General features: G+C 43.2%; 2 protein-coding genes across 4 annotated transcripts in view; one reads left to right on the top strand and one right to left on the bottom strand.

The window, feature by feature from the left end:
- Window positions 1-3,860, bottom strand: part of LOC108307524 (short transient receptor potential channel 2) — a 48,259-nt gene extending 44,399 nt beyond the window's left edge. The window contains exon 1 of the mRNA XM_037740060.1: window positions 3,520-3,860. The gene's annotated coding sequence lies outside the window, so the exon portion shown is untranslated. The remainder of the gene's footprint in view (window positions 1-3,519) is intronic.
- RNF121 (ring finger protein 121) overlaps window positions 3,860-19,442 on the top strand; it is a 70,257-nt gene continuing 54,674 nt past the window's right edge. Inside the window, exon 1 of one of the 3 annotated variants that reach the window (XM_017532886.1) lies at window positions 3,860-4,278. In XM_017532886.1, coding sequence (XP_017388375.1) covers window positions 4,216-4,278 — 63 coding nt within the window. In that variant the 5' untranslated portion in view covers window positions 3,860-4,215. Of the gene's footprint in view, window positions 4,279-18,679; window positions 18,684-19,442 lie in introns of those variants that run through there. The other 2 variants (XM_037740087.1, XM_037740086.1) reach the window with 2 other exon arrangements.

The raw sequence follows: 19,442 nt of genomic DNA on the forward strand, positions 1-19,442 counted from the left end.
CTGGGTTCAGGCAATTCTCCTGCCTCAGCCTCCTGAGTAGCCGGGATTACAGGCACGCACCACCATGCCCAGCTAATTTTTTGTATTTTTAGTAGAGACGGGGTTCCACCATGTTGACCAGGATGGTCTCGATCTCTTGACCTCGTGATCCACCCGCCTCGGCCTCCCAAAGTGCTGGGATTACAGGCTTGAGCCACCGCGCCTGGCTGGTAATTGCTTTTTTACCCTGTGTGCCTCCTCACTAAGTAGTGAGCTCTTTAAGGATGTGGATTTTTGTCATGCTCATGATCTCCCACACTTCAGAGCAACATCATGTTTCTGTCAGAAACAATAAAGTAATAAGTTATGTTCAGGAAATTGGTTGACAATGTGAAGCAAAATAAAAGTAGATCCCTACCTCACAGCATATTTAAAGAATTATACCTAGACTGGGTGAGATGGCTTACACCTGTAATCCCAGCACTCTGGGATGCTGAGGTGGGTGGATCACTTGCAGTCAGGAGTTCAAGACCAGCCTGGCCAAAATGGTCAGTAAAAACCCTGTCTCTACTCAAAATACAAAAATTAGCTGGGCCTGGTGGCACATGCCAGTAATCCCAGCTACCAGGGAGGCTGAGGCAGGATAATTGCTTGAACCTGGGAGGCGAAGGTTGCAGTAAGCCAAGATCACCCCTCTGCACTCTAGCCTGAGTGACAGATTGAGACTCTGTCTCAAAAAATAAAATGAAATAAAAATAAATAATTACACCTAAAAGGCTGGGCACAGTGGCTTACGCCTGTAATCTCAGTACTCTGGGAGGCAGAGGCTCAGGAGGATTGCTTGAACCCAGGAGTTCAAGACCAGCAACATAGCGGGACCCCATCTCTACAAAATATTTTTAAAAATTTGCCAGGTGTGGTGGCACATGCCTATAGTCCCAGCTACTCAGAAGGCTGAGGTGAAAGATTTGCTTGAGCTTGGGAGATGGAGGCTACAGTGAGCAGTGCTCACACCATTGCACTTCAGCCTGGGTGACAGAGTGGGACTCTGTCTCAAAAAATATCTGTATTCCCAAATGGATCAAAGACAGAAATATGAAAAACAGTAAGAAGGCACAAACCAGGTTAAAATACAAATGCTTAACAAAAAGATCTTTGCAACACATGTAAACTTTGACAGCACGTAGAAAATACGTATTTTTTAAAATGACAAATCAGTAAGGGAAAGCAATCTGACAGAAACTGGGGAGAAAATATAAACAGACAACTCACATATGATGGAATCCGAATGGCCAAAAACCCATGTAAAAAAATCTTCAACCTGCCGTACTATAAGGAAATTACAAATACAATTTCTCACCTCTAGGACTGGCAAAAACTTAAAAGTCTGATAATATAAATGACTGGCTACAATGTGGGGAAATGGGTCCCCCTCAGAAACACATTCAGCACATCTCAATTCTGACTGGCCACATTTCAAGAATATAATAGGCACATCTGGCTAGTAGCTAATTTATTTGTATGTGTACAAAAAGACATACAGTGTTTCTAAATGCAAAAATTATAAAACTCTAATGTCCATCAATTGAGGAACGAATAAATGAAATTTTATAAAACCACACAATACAGCACTACACAACAGTTAAAAGTATGAATTAGACATAAACATATGTAAACATGAACAGGCTTCAAAAATATTATGGCCAGACACTGTGGCTCATGCCTGTAATCCCTGCACTTTGGGAAGCCAAGGCAGGTGAACTGCTTGAGCCCAGGAGTTCAAGTCCAGCCTGGGCAACATGGTGAAACCCCATCTCCATTTATAAAATTTAAAAAATATATAGTGTGAAATAATCAAGTTACATAATGATACATAGAAAATAGCACTTAGTAACAAGGGCACGGTTGCTCAAGCCTGTAATTCCAGCACTTTGGGAGGTGGAGGAGGGCAGATCACTGGACCTCAGGAGTTTGAGAACAGCCTGGCCAACGTGGTGAAACCCCCTCTCTACAAATACACACAAAAATTAGCTGGGCATGGTGGCGCACAGCTGTGGTCCCAATTACTCGGGAGATTGAGGCTGCAGTGAGCCAAGATCTTGCCACTGCACTCCAGCCTGGGGAACAGAGCCAGATCCTGTATCACTCAGGCCAGGCACAGTGGCTCAGCTTGTAATCCCAGCACTTTGGGAGGCGGAGGCTCACTTGAGATCAGGCTAACATGGTGAAACCCCATCTCTATTAAAAATACAAGCATGGTGGCGCGCGCCCATAGTCCCAGCTACTCGGGAGGCTGAGACATGAGAATCGATTGAACCTGGGAGGAGAAGGCTGCAGCGAGCCCAGGTTGCATCACTGCACTCCAGCCTTGATGACAAAGCGAGACACCGTCTCAAAGAAAACAAAAAGCACTCAAATTAAAAAGCAAAATGAAACACAATACAATACTATATAGTCATGGATATGTACAATTTTTAAAAAGGGATTGGAGAACACACAGCTAATTCTAATTCATAATAGTTGCTTCTGGAGAGGATGCGCTTGAGAATAGAAAATGCAAGTGTAATCTTTTTTTTTTTTTTTTTTTTCTGAGGCAGAGTCTTGCTGTGACGCCCAGGCTGGAGTGCAGTGGCCCGAACTAGGCTCAATGCAGCCTCCGCCTCCCGGGTTCAAGCCATTCTCCTGCCTCAGCTTCCCAAGTAGCTGGGATTACAGGTGCCCGCCACCATGCCCAGCTAAATTTTTTTTTTGTATTTTTAGTAGAGACAGGATTTCGCTATGTTGGCCAGGCTGCTCTTGAACTGATTTTGTGATCCATCTGCCTTGGCCTCCCAAAGTGCTGGATTACAGGCGTGAGCCACCGTGCCTGGCCAAACTTAACTTTCATTGTATTGTCTAGCTTTTAAAAAATGAGTATGCAAACACATCATAATGTCAAGTCAATTTAGGGTGATGGGTGTACAGTTTTTATAATATTTCCCTATTAAGTTTTGTAAAATAAAAATAATTATTTTTAAGTAAATGAGATGCCCGTAGATGATGTAAACAATACCCTGTAATTTCCCGTTGGTCCCAATATAAAGCTGACTTTTCTAGGGGTTCTATGGGCTCACAGGCCATCCTAGTTTCTTTCACCAGACAGATCCAGGCAGATGCCCAGAGGCGTGTGAGCTGGAGCTACAGCCTTGCAAAGTAACGAGTTCACAGGGTGTTGAAAAGTCAGTTACGAAGGTATACGTGGGGATGGGGCAGTGAATGGTGTATAAAAAGGAGGGTAAGGTAGGAACTGGGGACGCAGGATGTGGTGTAGAAAGGTGTGCCGAGATGTGTGAAGTCGCCTGACAGCATAAGTAAGAAGCTGTATGTGGGGGCCATGGAGGTCCCACCCACAAGGCTCTTGAGCTCTGTTTCAGGAGCTCAAGTCGCATCGCTGCTTCCACGGTTCATCGGAACAGGCTGCTCCGTACGTTTCCTTGATGGCCACCCACTCCTCCCTCTCGGCCACTCCCCTCCCCATCAACAAATTCCAACGCCCCTCACCCGGGACCGTGGACCTCAAGGAGCCACCATTGCCTCCGATCGTGGACCACCAATCTCTTCTCCCGCCAATTCGGCCCTCTGACCTTCGCCTTATGACCCCGAGAGACGCTCTTCCGCCTTCCGTAGCACAGGAATGCATTCTGGGGCTTCAAGAAGCTGCTGTTTTTGAAAATGATTCCTACCGAGGCAAGAAGGCAGGTGCTGCAGCCAGGAAAATACATTTGCGTGTGTTTTAATGTTTATTTTCACTCACTACAATTCTTTCGTAGAGGGAGCGGAATTTAAACTTCTGGGTCAGCCTCAGTGCAGCTTGGGAAACGTAGTTCCTGGTCCGCACGTCTCGCTCCACGGAGCCGAGACTGAGGGAGCGTCGCGAAAGTTGCCCGTTTAGGAACGCTCCCATTTGGCGCTCCAAAGAGAAGAACTGGTTACATAGTCGCACTGAGAACAATGCGATTCAAATTTCTCATTTTCCAAGAACGCTCCCTTGCTGAAGCTTGGAAGGGCACGGGACTCCTCTCTCCTTGATCCTGAAACGTGCAGCAGGTAGATAACCTCCTGATCCCTGATAGTCTCCGCCTGTTTGGATGCCCCGCCCCCTCTGCTGAAGCCCAAGCCGCCCATTGGCTAGGAGCACTTGAGCGGCGGAAGCAGCTGGCTCGCGCGGGGACTGCGGTGTGGGGGCGAGCCGTGAAGATGGCGGCAGTGGTGGAGGTTGAGGTTGGAGGTGGTGCTGCTGTGGAACGGGAGATGGATGAAGTAAGCGGAGTTGAGAGACGAGGAGAGACTCAGTCTGAAGCTGAGGGGAGGGGCAGTGAGGTGTCGGGAGGAAGGGGTCTTAGGAGAGATGGGAAAGATCCTGAGAGGGAAGGAGCTGATTAGGGGGCGGGTGCGTGGAGAGGGAAGTCAGAGGCACTCCTGACTTGGGGACTCCGAGGCGGCCTTGGGAGTGGAAGACTTGCTTTAGCCTCAGGGGTGGAGATGGAGGATAGAGAGGTTGGAGGGGTGGGTGTGTTAAGATTTTGCGATTACTAGCTGGGGGTCTTAGGGTAGGACTGAAGGGCTGAGAGGTAGTTTGAGTTGGAGGGGCGTGAATTTTTGCAGGGGAAGGCCGGGCTTCCACTGTGAGAGAGGACTCTGTCTAAGCCTAGGATGGGGGTTGGGGACACAGACCGGAAAAGAGGGCTAATCCATTGGTAGTATAGCTTTGAGTTATCTTAAAGTAGGAACTGTTTTATTTACCCTTACATTCTAAGACTTGTATCTAATGCGGGCTCAGTAAAGTTTTGGTCAACGAATGAAGGAACAGGTGGATGAATGAATGATTGTCTGCCTGAATTCGTACATTTATTCACTTAATGAACATTAAGTATGACCTTTGCTCCGGGTCGTGGGCCAAGTGCTAGGGAGACAAAGGGTGCCTCCGTTGAAGAGCCCACAGTCTAGTGGTGGGAGACAGACAAGAAGACTAGGTATTGCATTAGAGGCATAATCGTGACACTGAGAAGAGTGCAACAGTTCAGCTTGGGATAGGGAAGTCTCCCGTAGTTGCTGAGTCTTAAATGATAAATAAGTGTCTCTCTCTCCTTCTAGACTTAAGAGTTCCTTGAAGGTGAGCTCCTTGAGATTGTATGTCCTCTTTACCTGTCTAGTAGGGTGAGAAAGGAAAATGAAAAGATTCTGAAGCTGTAGAATTGATAGCTAGAGGCGTTTGTGATCTTGCACGTACCAGCATATGGACAGAGACGGCAAAAAGGAATAGGAGGAAGGGAATTGGTTGTCAGAGATAGAGCCAGTGAGATCTCTGAGGGGTCAGAGTCTGAGAGGCCCCTTGCTGTGTGTTGGGTGGGGGAAGAGTGGTGAGGATTGGGGATGACTGAAGATGAGGTTCAGAGAAAGGGAGAAGTGGACTTAGGAAGCAAGAAGACTGTTGCTTGGTAGTAGGATGAGCTGGAGGAGTTGGATTACCTGATTGGGATCATTAAGGTAGGAGGAAGAGACTGAGAAATCGACAGGTGATCACAGCAGGGGAATTTTTAAAGAAACGTTGTAGTCCTCTGCCTCCCAATTACTAGAGACTACAGGTGTTGGTTGGTTAGGTGGGGTGATTATGGAAATGACCTCCAAGATCCCTCCTAGCTTTTACTTTTCTGTGATTACAGTTGGCTGTGGTTCATTGAGATATATTTGAAGGCACTTTGGAAAGGGTAAATACTGTATTGAAGTTCTTATTTATGGGCTCTCCCTTGAGACATTTATGTATATCTCAAAGAAAGCTTTAGTTACATATGTCAAGGTTCAACAAGATAAAGAGCAGAAGTTTTGGCAGAAGAGAAAATAACATTTTCTTTTCTTTTGAGATGGAGTTTCGATCTTATTGCCCAGGCTGTGGTGCAATGGTATGATCTCGGCTCATTGTAACTGCTGCCTCCCAGGTTCAAGCGATTCTCCTGCCTCAGCCTCCTGAGTAGCTGGGATTACAAGCATGCACTACCACACCCGGCTAATTTTTTGTGTTTTTAGTCAAGACGGGGGTTTCTCCATTGGTCAGGCTGGCCTTGAACTCCTGACCTCAGGTGATCTGCCCACCTTGTCCTCTCAAAGTGCTGGGATTATAGGCATGAGCCACCACACCTGGCCAAGAAAATAACATTTTTTTTTTTTTTTTTTTGAGACAGAGTTTCACTCTTGTTACCCAGGCTGGAGTGCAATGGCGCGATCTCGGCTCACCGCAGCCTCCGCCTCCTAGGTTCAGGCAATTCTCCTGCCTCAGCCTCCTGAGTAGCTGGGATTACAAGCACGCACCACCATGCCCAGCTAATTTTTTGTAGTTTTAGTAGAGACGAGGTTTCACCATGTTGACCAGGATGGTCTCGATCTCTTGACCTCGTGATCCACCCGCCTCGGCCTCCCAATGTGCTGGGATTACAGGCGTGAGCCACTGCGCCCGGTGAAAATAACATTTTCATTTGGTTACTTTTAAATTTTGTTTCTTAGCTTTTCTTTATTGTTTTAAGGACGTAAGAGCTTCTAGTAGTATAATAGATTTTGCAGAGTATCATGCCTAGAAGTTAACTTTTTATGAAACCACTAGCATTCATCCAAGAAACCTTGTTACTTGTTTCATTTTCTGAGAAAAAGTATGATTTGTTGTCTGGAAATGCTGCGTGGACTGGTTCTATCTTTTTTGTTGTTGTATGTTTGAGAAAGTAAGCTATGAGAAGCAGGAACAGTCATCCCTTCAAGCTGCAAAAATAACAGAGGTCTGGTCGGGCCTTAGTTTGTATTCAAGTTTCTACTAATGTCTCTCCAGCTGTTTCTTTTTCTTCAAGACAAGGTTTCACCATGTTGGCCAGGCTGGTGTTGAACTCCCAACCTCAGGTGATCCACCCGCCTTGGCCTCCAAAGTGCTTGGATTACAGGCGTGAGCCACCACGCCAGGCCTCTCCAGCTGTTTCTTTGCAGCCTTAGCTTGTGAAAGAGAAGGTGAAATTCGTCATTTAACATGTAATTATGGGGTCTACCGTGTGTCATGCACTGAGAATTCAAAGATAAGTAAAACAGTATCTTTATCAATTTACAGCTGAGTGAAGAGACATGCAAATAGCATATTATAATACTAGATAATTGCTGTAATGGAGACGTGTAACAAATGCAGTGGGGCACAAGAGATAAGCGCTTTGAGTCTGCTAGGGGGAGTCGGTAAAGTCTTTATGATAGAGATGGGTTTGAGCTGAAAAAGGTTGGGTTTACGAAAGAGCAGTGGTTTACATGTGGCGTCAGCGTTACCCTCTCTGTAGCACTTTGTTTGGTTGATAGACTCTATTGTGGAGCCCAGATTTTAATAGGGTAATAGGTAGCCTGGCTAAGTTGGAGTTTCTACTTCTTGGGAATATAGGATATTATACCTATGTTTTCCAATATTAGATGCTATTAGCATGATACGTAATTTGGAATAGCATTCATTCATATTCCTTTTCTCGTTTTTTTGTCTGGTTTCATTAATGCTTTCTCTAGAAGTTGACAGGTAATTTAGGCTTTGTTAATGGCTTCTTCCTTTAGAGGAATAAATAGAAAAGAGGACTTGGGAAAAGAGCTACCAGTAGAAAAGGCTACTGTTTATTCAGCCCTTACCATACAGCAGCCTCTGTTTAAAACCCTTTACCTGCATCATCTTATTTATTACTAACAGTCGGCCTGGGAATTAGATGAAGTTAACCCCATTTGATAAATGATACTGAGGCTCAGAGAGGCTAAGGAACTTTCCTAGGATTCCACAGTTTGTGAGTGGGGAAGTACAGCTGCTGATCCAGGCCTGCCTAAGCTATACTGAGGTTGGCCTATGCTATCTGAGCTCCTGGGTTCCATTTCTTACTCCACTATTTGTGCTTTAGGGGTAGGTAATTTAAAATTGTATAGTCTTAATTGTATGTAAACATTGATACTATGATAAGTGGCTGTGATTCCAAAGAGCATTTTGAATCTCACATTTGTGAGGAAGGTTTTATTAGTATTCCCTATTTGTGATTGAGGAAGCTGAGGTTCAGAGGATTTGAGATACGCCAAGGGTTTTGGGACTACCAGGTGGTGTCACAAACACTTAAACCCACATTTCCAGATTCCAGAGTGTTTGTTTCTCTTCTATTCTAAAGACCCAAACCCTTTTCTTTGTGTACAAAAGTTCCATTTTCTTTTTTCTTTTTGTTTTTGAGACGGAGTTTCGCCCTTCTTGCCCAGGCTGGAGTGCAATGGCACGGTCTTGGCTCACTGCAACTTCCGCCTCCTAGTTCAAGCAATTCTCCTGTCTCAGCCTCCCAAGTAGCTTGGATTACAGGTGCCCACCACCATGCCTAGCTAATTTTTGTGTTTTTAGTAGAGACAGGGTTTTACCATGTTGGCCACGCTGGTCTCAAACTCCTGACCTCAGGTGATCCTCTTGTCTCAGCCTCACAAAGTGCTGGGATTATTGGTGTGAGCCACCATGCTCAGCCAAAAAGTTCCATTTTCAAAACATAAAGCAGCATTTCATCCCTGAGAGGATCAAAATGAGGGTTAATCAAAAGAATATTAGTTTTTCCATACAGGTTCTTTAACTTACTGATAACTGGATTCTGCTGAACCCCTGTTTAGGAGGAATGATTAGCCCATTGGTAGTTAAGGAGAAGAGAGAGAGATGGGCCTAGCCAACTCAGGTCAGGTATTAAACTGGCCATAATGACTGCCTAAGCTCAGTTCTGTGTCTCAGCCTGCCAAAGTACAGCATGCTAGAGATACTGGTAGGATAAGATGTGGGTACCAGTTTGGTGCCCCAGAAGCCAATCTATTCCTGGAGGCAGTGATTTCCCCCCTCAAAGGGGAGGCCAGCCAACCTCTGAGAGGAATTAGATGCATCTTTTTGGCACAGAAAGCTAGCGTGGGAATTAAGGTAGAAAAACACTTTAATACCCAATAGGGCCAGCCAGGGCATTGCCTGGCTAGTGCCTGTGAATCTGAATGTGTCCACTCCCAAGGCCTGTTTATCTGCCAAAATGATGTGAGATCATGCAGATCAGTGAGGAATTTCCAGCTCAAGCTGAAGTTCAAAGCAGGTATTCTAGCCTGCAGCTAACTTGAAGTATTAATATTATTGCCTCAAGTGAACAATTTACCTCTCTTTGGCCCTGTTTTTTTCCTGTTGAAAGAGGAGAATTGTACTAGATTGGTGGTTTTTAAACCTTTATTTAGTCATGAAACCTTTTATTCAAACAAAATGTCACTCTGAAGCCTTGTGATTCTTGAATGGATTCAACAGAACCCCTAAGGTGCTTGAAGCCACCCTTTGAAAAGCAAGGATTTTTCTGGTACAGTCCACTGATTGGGTGACCCCATTTTATGTCCCCTCAGCCCATCTGTGCTTTGCCTAGGCCAACCCCACCAAGTGTTATTATAAAATTGTCTGCCTTCCCCACTAGACTGTAAGCTTCATGAGAGAGTAGAGTCCAAGTGTATCTTGCTCACCATTGTATTCTCTTCACTCAGCATGTTCCTGGCATACAGTAGGTACCCAATAAGTATTTGATAATCATTTTTTTTTTTTTTTTTTTAAAGACGGGGTTTCACCATGTTGGTCAAGCTGGTCTTGAACTCCTGACCTCAGGTGATCCACCCTCCTTGGCCTCCAAAGTGCTTGGATTACAGGTGTGAGCCACCACGTCCGGTCCATTATTTTTGATTAATAGTATAATAGCCACCATTTAGTGGATGTTTGTGATTTGCCAGCTCCTCTGCCTAATAGTATACAGTATGCTTTTTAATTAAATGTTTACAATATTCCTATGAGAATTGAATTATTGGATGAAATCGTCTCTAACTCTTCTTGGCTCCAGCCCTCTCTGTACTGTTTCTTATTACTGCCAGGTGTTGTTGGTGCTGTCCTGTCTGCCTAGAATACCTTTCTTTTCCCTTACTGCCTTTCGAAATTCTACCTGCCCTTTAAGGTTCTAGTTCCCTTGGCTTCTTGGACTATTCTGATCTACACTGATACCTTTCTCCCCTGCCTTTTATGGTTGTCTCTGTTTAAGTTTGTTTCCTCATTCTCAACTGAGTCCTCAAACTTCTGAAACACCTTGTGTGCCAGCCACTTCGGTGTGCCTGATAATACCAAGATAGATAAAGTGTGGTAATTGCCCTCAAAAAGTTCACACACTGGTATGAGTAGAGTGATAAATACATGAAAAATGTGTCACAGGTGCTGTGATAGTGGGATGGGTACAGTGGGTACATCAAGGAGGTAGTGGCAGTCAGTATTACATCTCCTCTTCCCAGCTAGGTTCGTAAACCCACAGCAGGCAGACTGTGGAAGTTCCCATCCCTTGCTTCTTCAGGCAGTTATCACTATTTTTTTGAGTGTTTGTTCTTTCTCCTGTGGTCGTCTCCCTATAGACATTTAGTAAATGTTCCTTGTTGCCAGGGATTTTTTTCTCTAGATATTTTTGGTCCAAGCCAAGATCTTATTTTTTTTTTTTTTTTGAGATGGAGTTTCGCTCTTGTTACCCAGGCTGGAGGGCAATGGCGCGATCTCGGCTCACCGCAACCTCCGCCTCCTGGGTTCAGGCAATTCTCCTGCCTCAGCCTCCCGAGTAGCTGGGACTACAGGCACGCGCCACCATGCCCAGCTAATTTTTTGTAATTTTAGTAGAGACGGGGTTTCACCGTGTTGACCAGGATGGTCTCGATCTCTTGACCTTGTGATCCACCCGCCTCGGCCTCCCAAAGTGCTGGAATTACAGGCGTGAGCCACCACGCCCGGCCCAAGCCAAGATCTTATTGAGGGATCAAGGCATATGTGACTGAAGTTTAATCTTGGATATCTGACTACCTCTGGATTTTTTTAGGCATGTAAAACGAGTGGTGGCATAGTGTAGTGGGGAAACAAACATAGAGTAGTAAACAGTGGGCTTATATTCTAGACTAGGAATAGCAGACTTGTTTTATCTCAGAGACAGCCACCTGATCATAGATGCTTAGAAGCCTGTGTTGAGAAGGATTCTGAGGCCAGGGCTTAGCAGAAAAGAGTGCTGAGGGTGAAGTAATATAGATTACTTATTCTGTACCAAGTCCTGTGCCACGTGTTTTAGATGCATTCCTTTTTTTTTTTTTTTTTTTTTTTTTTTTTTGGTTTTTTTTTTTTTTTTTTTTTTTTTGAGACAGCCTTGCTCTGTCACCCAGGCTGGACTACAGTGGAGCGATCTTTGCTTAGTGCAACCTCAGCCTCCTAGGCTCAAACGATTCTCCCACCTCAGCCTGCCAAATAGCTGGGACCACAGGTGTGCACCAACGTATGTGGCTAATTTTTTGTAGAGACAGTTTCACCGTGTTGCTCAGGCTGGTCTTGAACTCCTGGACTCAAGCGATCCGCCTGCCTTGGCCTCCCAAAGTGTTTGGATTACAGGCATGAGCCACCGCGCCGGGACGTTAGATTCATTGTTGAATTTAATGCCATGATCTTATAAGATATGTACTATTATTATCCCGTTCTATAGATGTGGAAACTGAGGCATGGAGAATTTAAGTAACTTGCCCAATGTTATACAGCCAGGTAAGTGACAGAACTGGGGTTCAAATCCAAGACTACTTCAGTGCTTGTGCTGTTAACCACAGTGGACAGTATGAGTACTCTGTACTGCCCATCCTGTTCTACCGTAGACATTTCCATTGTGTACATTTGGGTCTTCCTTTCTGGAGGTGATTTAACTGGAGTCATGGTGTTTGTCTTTCTCACCACATTGTGTTCTCCTTGAAAAGAAGGGCTATTCATTCTTATATTCCCTTGTGCCTGGCATAGAGTATGACTCAATAAATGTGTAAATATGTGAACTCAGGAATGATTCCAGTTTTTCTGTACCTCAGTTTTTCATCTGTGAAATGATAGGTTTGGACTAGGTGACCTTTGAGATCTCTTGCAGCTTTGAAAGACTTGGATCCCAGAGTTTTATTTTGGCCATGTTTCTTATAACTCTCATCAGGTACTCAGTAAATACTAGTGAATGACTGATTGAATGAAGGTATAATTTTTCTTTTTTTTTGATAAGGAGTCTTGCTTTATTGCCCAGACTGGAGTACAGTGGTGTGATCTTGGCTCACTGCAACTTCCGTCTCCTGAGTTCAAGCGATTCTCCTGCCTCAGCCTCCCAAGTAGCTGGGACTACAGGTGCATGCCACCACGCCCGGCTAATTTTTTGTATTTTTAGTTTCACGATGGTCTCGATCTCCTGACCTCATGATCCACCCTCCTTGGCCTTCCAAAGTGCTGGGATTACAGGTGTGAGCTGCTGTGCCTGGTATATAATTATTCTTAATAATCTATGCTAATAATTAATACTGGGATGACAGAAGAAAAAATGGTGATGGGGAAGGAGTAGACAAAAAGGCTTACATATAACCTGTAATTCCACCACCTTTGACTTTGGAATGCAGTCAGAGCCTCATGCTCTGACAGATACCCTGGCAGATTCCCATTTGAATTCCAATTCCAATACCTGTCATCCCCAGCTCACTTTTGCTTTTTTTTGCAGGTCGCTTCTTTGTTATGATTTAATAACTCATCTACTTCCAGAAGGAATTTAAGATATCAATTGGTCAGTAAAGGGGTTAGGAGAGACGGGAAGGAAAGGTGAAGATGAAGAGGAATGTTTTCATTCTTTGAGTGCAAGGACTATCTCATCTTTGTACATTCCTCAGTGCCTTGATCAGTGCTTGGCACATAGCTCATATCAATATATTTACTGAATGAATGAGAATGCTTGTAGGTGTGGATTCTGTTAAGGAAAAAGGGAATGTTGACTAAATTGCAAAGGTTGACTAGACCGTGTACTGTCTGTTCTGGAAATAACATAATATCCCCTACCAGTATTTGTTTGTAAACTGCTTATGAAATATTTTTATTGGATTCATTTAAATTAATGCCACATTACTCCTTACCAGTGAGTCATTGGCACTGCTTTCTGCTCCCATAGAGCCCTGTACAGATTTCCGTTAGCGCTTACCATGTCATATTGTCTCTTCCATTAGACGGGACTGTACATTATCCTTGAGGGGACTGACTGCACGTTATCATTTTTTTCATCTCTGTATTTTCAGCACCTAATCTTACACAGTGACTAGCATGGAGTATTCAGATATTTATTGAACTTGAATTTCTTTTTCCTTGTTTTGAGACGGAGTCTCTCTCTGTTCACCCACACTGGAGTAGAGTGGTGCGATCTTGGCTCACTGCAACCTCCGCCTCCTGGGTTCAAGCGATTCTCCTTCCTCAGCCTGTGGAGTAGCTGGGATTACAGGCACCGCCACCACCCACACCTAATTTTTATATTTGAACTTGTGTCTTAAATCTAGTCCATACACCCATGTTGAACATCCCCCAAAAATGGTCAGCAGTGTGTATGTGAACCCCTCCAATGATAGCGAGCTAATTGTTCCATGGTCAGCCTATTCCTTTGAATGCCTCTGTTGCAGTGTCCTTCAGATTGGATTCGATTCTTATTTCTGTATTGCTTCAACTTTTTAGTCCTCATTGTACCTTTTCCCAGATTCTGCTTTTTTGCATCTCTGACTTGCCATGGCACTAACACTGCCAGAGAATGCCTCTGGGGGATGTAGGCCCAGTACCCCTGGCTTTGTTTGGTCTGAAAGCTTACTCCATGGAAGCCAACCCAGCATAATCCATCTAGTGCCATTTCTCATCTCCATGTTATTTCTTTTTGTTTTCCCTCCTTGAAGTCATTTGTTACCTCTGCTCCTCAGAGAAAAATCTGTAGGTAAACACAAGCTCATTAGTTCCCTCTAAAGTGCAGCTTTCCCAAGAGGATGCTGGATCATGGCCATGGGCTTTTGGCCACGGGCAGCTAGAGAGAAACTGGGGAAAAGGGAAGCAGAGAGCATAAGCCTTGCCAAAGTTTTTGGTTCATTTTGTCCTTCTTTCACAGGGTGTTATCAATAACTCAATGCATTTTGTTACTTAGAAGCCTCATGTAACATTTTCCTCCCTGTTGCCCATAGGATTGAGCCTAATTGTCTCTGAGCTTGTCATTTAGTGCCCTGCAGAAAGCCTTTTCTCCTGTTTTAACTATAACAATAATAGCTAACTTTTTTAGTGCATACCATGTGCCAGGCAGTAAACTAAGCATTTTACATGTATAACTTCTTAATTATTTTAAGAAACCTTTTATTTGAATTTATTTTATCCTGAATTTATTCTACCGTAAGTTTTTGTTTCATCAGTTTCTTCTGTGCAACCACCTCTTCTGGTTAAGCAACATTTTTTCCTTTTTTGGTAAGGATCATCTCTGTGGCAGGGGCGCTCACGTCTAGGTTAATTTGGTCTTGAGCTCTGTAAGTATGGCAGTGCATCTTGGGTGCTTCATGCACCTGGATGTGTTCGATGACTAGATAATCTATTAATACACCTAAACCCTTTTTTTTTGTTTTGTTTTCCTTTGAGACGGAGCCTCGCTCTGTTGCCCAGGCTGGAGTGCAATGGTGTGATCTCAGAGGTTCACTGCAACCTCTGCCTCCTGAGTTCAAGTGATTTTCCCACCTCAGCCTTCCCAGTAGCTGGGATTACAGGCACCCGACATCATGCCTGGCTAATTTTTGTATTTTTGTAGAGACGGAGGTTCACCATGTTGGCCAGGCTGATCTCGAACTCCTTACCTCAGGTGGTCTGCCCACCTTGGTCTCCCAAAGTGCTGGGATTACAGGTGAGTCACCATGCCTGGCTCATCTAAACTCTAAAGTTCAGCATTACTCTGCATTTTAAAGCTTGTACAGCAAAAATTCACTCTTTTTGGGCTACCAATCGTGTGCCCAGCCTCACTGTTTGGCTTAGGCACATTTACTGACTCCACAGTTGTAACAATGGATTGGTTTACATTGCTTCTATAAAGTGACATCCTTCAGATACTTTGTGGCTTTCTGGATTTGCATACCCCCCAACCTCCCTGCACCCCATTGGCCTGGGCAGTTTCTTGAGTCTCCTTAAAGTGAATATGAAGATTTTAATATCTTGATTTGCATGATTTTGTGGGGTGTGCTGGGTTAAGTTAATAGCCATTTTCACAGATCATCTTAGGTTGCTTACTGGAAGAGGAAGAGCTAATTCTGTTTTAATGCTGTTATGATCTTCATTTTCCAGATGAGAAAAACTGAGAGACAGAGAAGTAATTTATTCAGGGTCACACAGCTTGTAAGTGGAGGTGGGATTTGAACATGGTAATGCAACTCTATGTCTTCATGTTACAGTGTACACTGTTGCTGGTTTACACTATAACATGGGTTCACTATTTTCTTACTTTTTTTTCTTTTTCTGTTCCTAACCATCCTGAAGGATTCACTGTTTTCAGAAGTCACTATGTATTTATTGTGCACTTAATTATGCCAGGTACTCTTTTTAGTCTTGGGAATTAATAAATGGATAAAGAGACTATCTCTGCTCTAAGGAGGTTATGGTCTAGTTGGGAGAGGAACCCATCAAGTGATAATGAAAATATAGTATGATGAGTGGAGTTATAAATTATGTACAGGATACCATAGGTGTACAGAAGAATGAGTGCTTAAGCCTATTCAGGAGTGTTAGAGAAGAATTCAGAGAGGATATGGCATTTAGGCTGATTCTTAAAAGTTTACCATATTGATAGGAGGCCAGTTTAGGCCAAGGTAAAAGCATATGTATGAAGGAATAAAGACATGAAATCTCCAATCCTTAAGCATATGATTCTAATGACATATTTACTGATAAATGTATGCTTTGTGCAAGTCACTATGTTAGGGATTTGGGTCAGGGGAAAACCATGTTTCTTGCATTCAGGGAATTTACAGTATAGTTAGAAAAATAAGTTGTAGTCCAGTTGGAAAGGTAGTGGCTATAATTCTAAAATAAGAAGTACTAAATGTTTTTTTTCCAGTAGAAAAATCAAAGTACTGTAGGGGAAGAAAGTCCCTCTCATTGGTATGGCTAGGGAAGATTTCATGGAGAGGGAGCCATTTGAGTTGGGCCTTCATGGATGATTTGAATTTCATTAGAGCATCAGGAATGAACGCCCCAAATAAATGTTGAGAAATGTGTATATATTTGTGATTAGCAAGTAAGAGAAGAGTAAGAGCTAAATTTAAAAAGTTAGGTTGGGCCAACCTGAGGTTTTTGAAGGCCAGGCCAAGGAGCTTGGATACATTTATTCATTCCTTCAGTCACCAATTATTGAGTGCTGATACATGCCAGATACTGTGCTGGGGACACAAAGATGAAGATGTGGCTCCTGCTTTCAGGAGATTAATAGTCTCATGAGGTACAGCTAGTGCTCGACTTACGACCACAATTGGTTTCGACAGACTGGTCGTAACACGATTTGGTCGTAAGTTGAGTAGGCTATATGTACAGTACTGTGAAATGATGTTATAAAAATCTTTAAGTCATATTTTATCATAATTTTCTTTCATTGTTATATATCATAATTTTCTGTTCATTTTATGCCATTTGTATCATCTCTACACCATTTTGTTTCTTATTTTTACATTCGTCAGGTTTAAGTGAAACACTGCATTACCGGTACAACTGGTTTAATATTTGCAAAACATGCAAAATTACAAAATACAGGTGCATACAAAAATACAAAATACAGGTGTAAAAAAATACCATAGGAAACATTTTCCCAATTGCAAAACATATCAAAATATATAAACATGTATGAAACATTTTATTGGCCGCTGGTGCTTGGCTGCGGATCGTTGATGTCATCATCTGAGGCAGCAGTTGGGGTTACCGGAGTTGGTTTTTTCATAAACATGGTGAGCTTTGTCTGAATTGTATGTTTCTTTTTTTCTTCATAAATTTCACGATACGGACGAAACACATTGTGCGCCATCCGTTCAATCCTTGCAAATCGTTCGATGTTTGGGTCCATTGCTTCGAAATGTATAAGAAGTTTATTTAGTAAAGATAAACCATCTGATAATCCCTTAGTGGTGAACTTTTTTTCTGGCTCCTCCTCTTCTTTCTCTGCTTCTCTTCTTTCTTCTTCTGCCACTCTTTCTTCTTCCAGTTCGATTAGCTCTTCATTTGTAAGTTCTCCGGATTCTTTGTCTAGCAATTCTGCGACATCTTCCATTTCACACTCCAAAGAAAGGTCTTTAGCGAGTTTTACTATTTTTTCCCAAATCGTTTCAAGTTCATGTTCACTGTTAAATCCGTCAAAATCATTAACATAGCGCTTAACACAATTTTTCCAGATGCCATTTATGCACTTTGTCATCATAGCCTCCCAGGCGGTAGCGATATTCCTGATACACATCAAAATGTTGTAGTGTTTCCAAAAATCTACAGCAGAGCAGTCGTGGCTAGCGATTGTGGTCGTAAAGTCGAATGGTTGTAAGTTGCATAGGTCGTAAGTCGATCAATACCTGTAAACCAGACATGGGAACAGATCGTTGTAGTATAGTGTCGGCATGTGTTAAGTACTGTGATGATGCTAAAGAGGGAGTGATTAACTCTGCTTTGGGAATCCTTAAAGACTTAACAGAGAAGACGCTTGAGTTTGTTCTTGAGGATTAAGTTTGAGTTCAATAGATAGTCAGAGTCAGTGAGGTAAGGAAGAGTGAGCTGTCCAGCAAAATGAAAAGATATGCAAGGCTTAGAGATGTTGAACAACGTGGAATCTTCTTGGAACTGTGTGAAGTTCTGTATGACTGGAGTTTAGGTAAAATGTAAAGGGATAGCAGTGCGTGACATGGCTGAAGAGGCCCCTTTAACACTGTACTAAAAAGCTTAGGCTGTAGGGAGCCACTGAAGAGTCTTGAGCAGAGGAGTGGCATGTTTAGATCTGTGTCTCAGAATGATCAAGTCTAGTTGAAGTTTGGAAGTTACTTTTGGAGGGATCAGGTTGGGAAAAGAAGAACAGTTAGGAGGTATTAAAAGGAGTGAGATGATGTGGACCTGAGCTTGAGCAAAGACAATAAGGTTGGAGAAAAGTGAGCAGTTATAAAAATGTTAAGTACCAGTGCTTTCCCTTATTGTGTTATGCCCTTTCTATTTATCTCCCTAATTAATTCATTCACGTATTCAGTAAAATTTATTAAGTTTATAGTCTGTATTATATATTCGTTATTTCCTTTTTCAAGTACTTGTGAGTTCAATGTCAGACATTTTTCTAGGTCCCAGTAATTCATCAGTGAACAAGACAACCGAGGTCCTTGCTCATACTAAGTTTGGTTTCTAATGTGGTAAAACAATTAATGAATACATAACAAATAAACAGGATAACTCCAGATGGTGAAAAGTGCTTTGAGAAAAGTAATGTAATATGATAAAGATGACTAGAAGAGAAGGGCTACTTTAAATAGGGTGGTTATGGAAGGCCTCTGAAGAGCTGCTATTTGAACCAAGACCTGAATGGTGAAGACCTAGCACTTTTGAGATTTGGAAGCAGGTATGTTTCAAGTGGAGGCAGAAGCAAGTACAAATGCATGGGAGGGAGCAAGGCATGTCCTGGGACTAAAAAGCCAGTGCGACAGATCATAGTTAGCAAAGAAAAATAGTGCCGAATGAGGTCAAGGAGTCTGGCAAGGTTAGATTTATAAGGACTTGTAGCTGCTGGTACATGTTGAATTTTATTGAGAGTATAATGAGAATGGGAGTGATATGAGCTGATGTACATTTTTAAAAATATTTTTCTGGCTGCTTTGAGAAGAATGGATTGTAGGAGGTGACTCAATGAGAGGTTAGGAGGCTATTGTAATAGTCCAGATGGGAGATGATAGTGTTTTGGAATGGGGGTGGGGGGAGTGGTTTGGTCCTTTTGGGCTGCTATAATAAAATACCTTAGACTGGGTAATTTATAAACAACAGAAATTTGGCCGGGTACAGTGGCTCATGCCTGTAATCCCAGCACTTTGGGAGGCCGAGGTGGGTGGATTACTTGAGACCAGGAGTTTGAGACCAGCCTGGCCAACAAGGTGAAATCCTTTTTCTACTAAAAATATAAAAAATTAGCTGGGCATGGTTGCAGGCGCCAGTAATCCCACTACTTGGGAGGCTGAGGCAGGAGAATCGCTTGAACCTGGGAGGTGGAGGTTTGCAGTGAGCTGAGGTCACACCACTGCACTCCAGTCTAGGTGACATAGTGAGAGTGTCTCAAAAAAAAAATTGCTCACAGTTCTGGAGGCTGGGAAGTCTAAAGCCAAAGTGCCAACAGATTCGATGTCTGGTAAGGGCTTTGTGCTTCAGACGCTCCTTGTTGCAGTGTCCTCACATGGTGGAAGGGACACCACAGCCTCCCTAAAGCCACTTTCCTAAGGGTGCTAATCCCATTCATGAGGTCTATACCTTTATGACCTGATCACCTCCTGAAGGTTCCATCCACTGCTTAATACGATTGCATTGGAGATTAAGTTTT

The sequence above is a fragment of the Cebus imitator genome, unplaced genomic scaffold (genome assembly GCF_001604975.1).
Source record: "Cebus imitator isolate Cc_AM_T3 unplaced genomic scaffold, Cebus_imitator-1.0 Scaffold79, whole genome shotgun sequence".
Lineage (NCBI taxonomy): Eukaryota > Metazoa > Chordata > Mammalia > Primates > Cebidae > Cebus > Cebus imitator.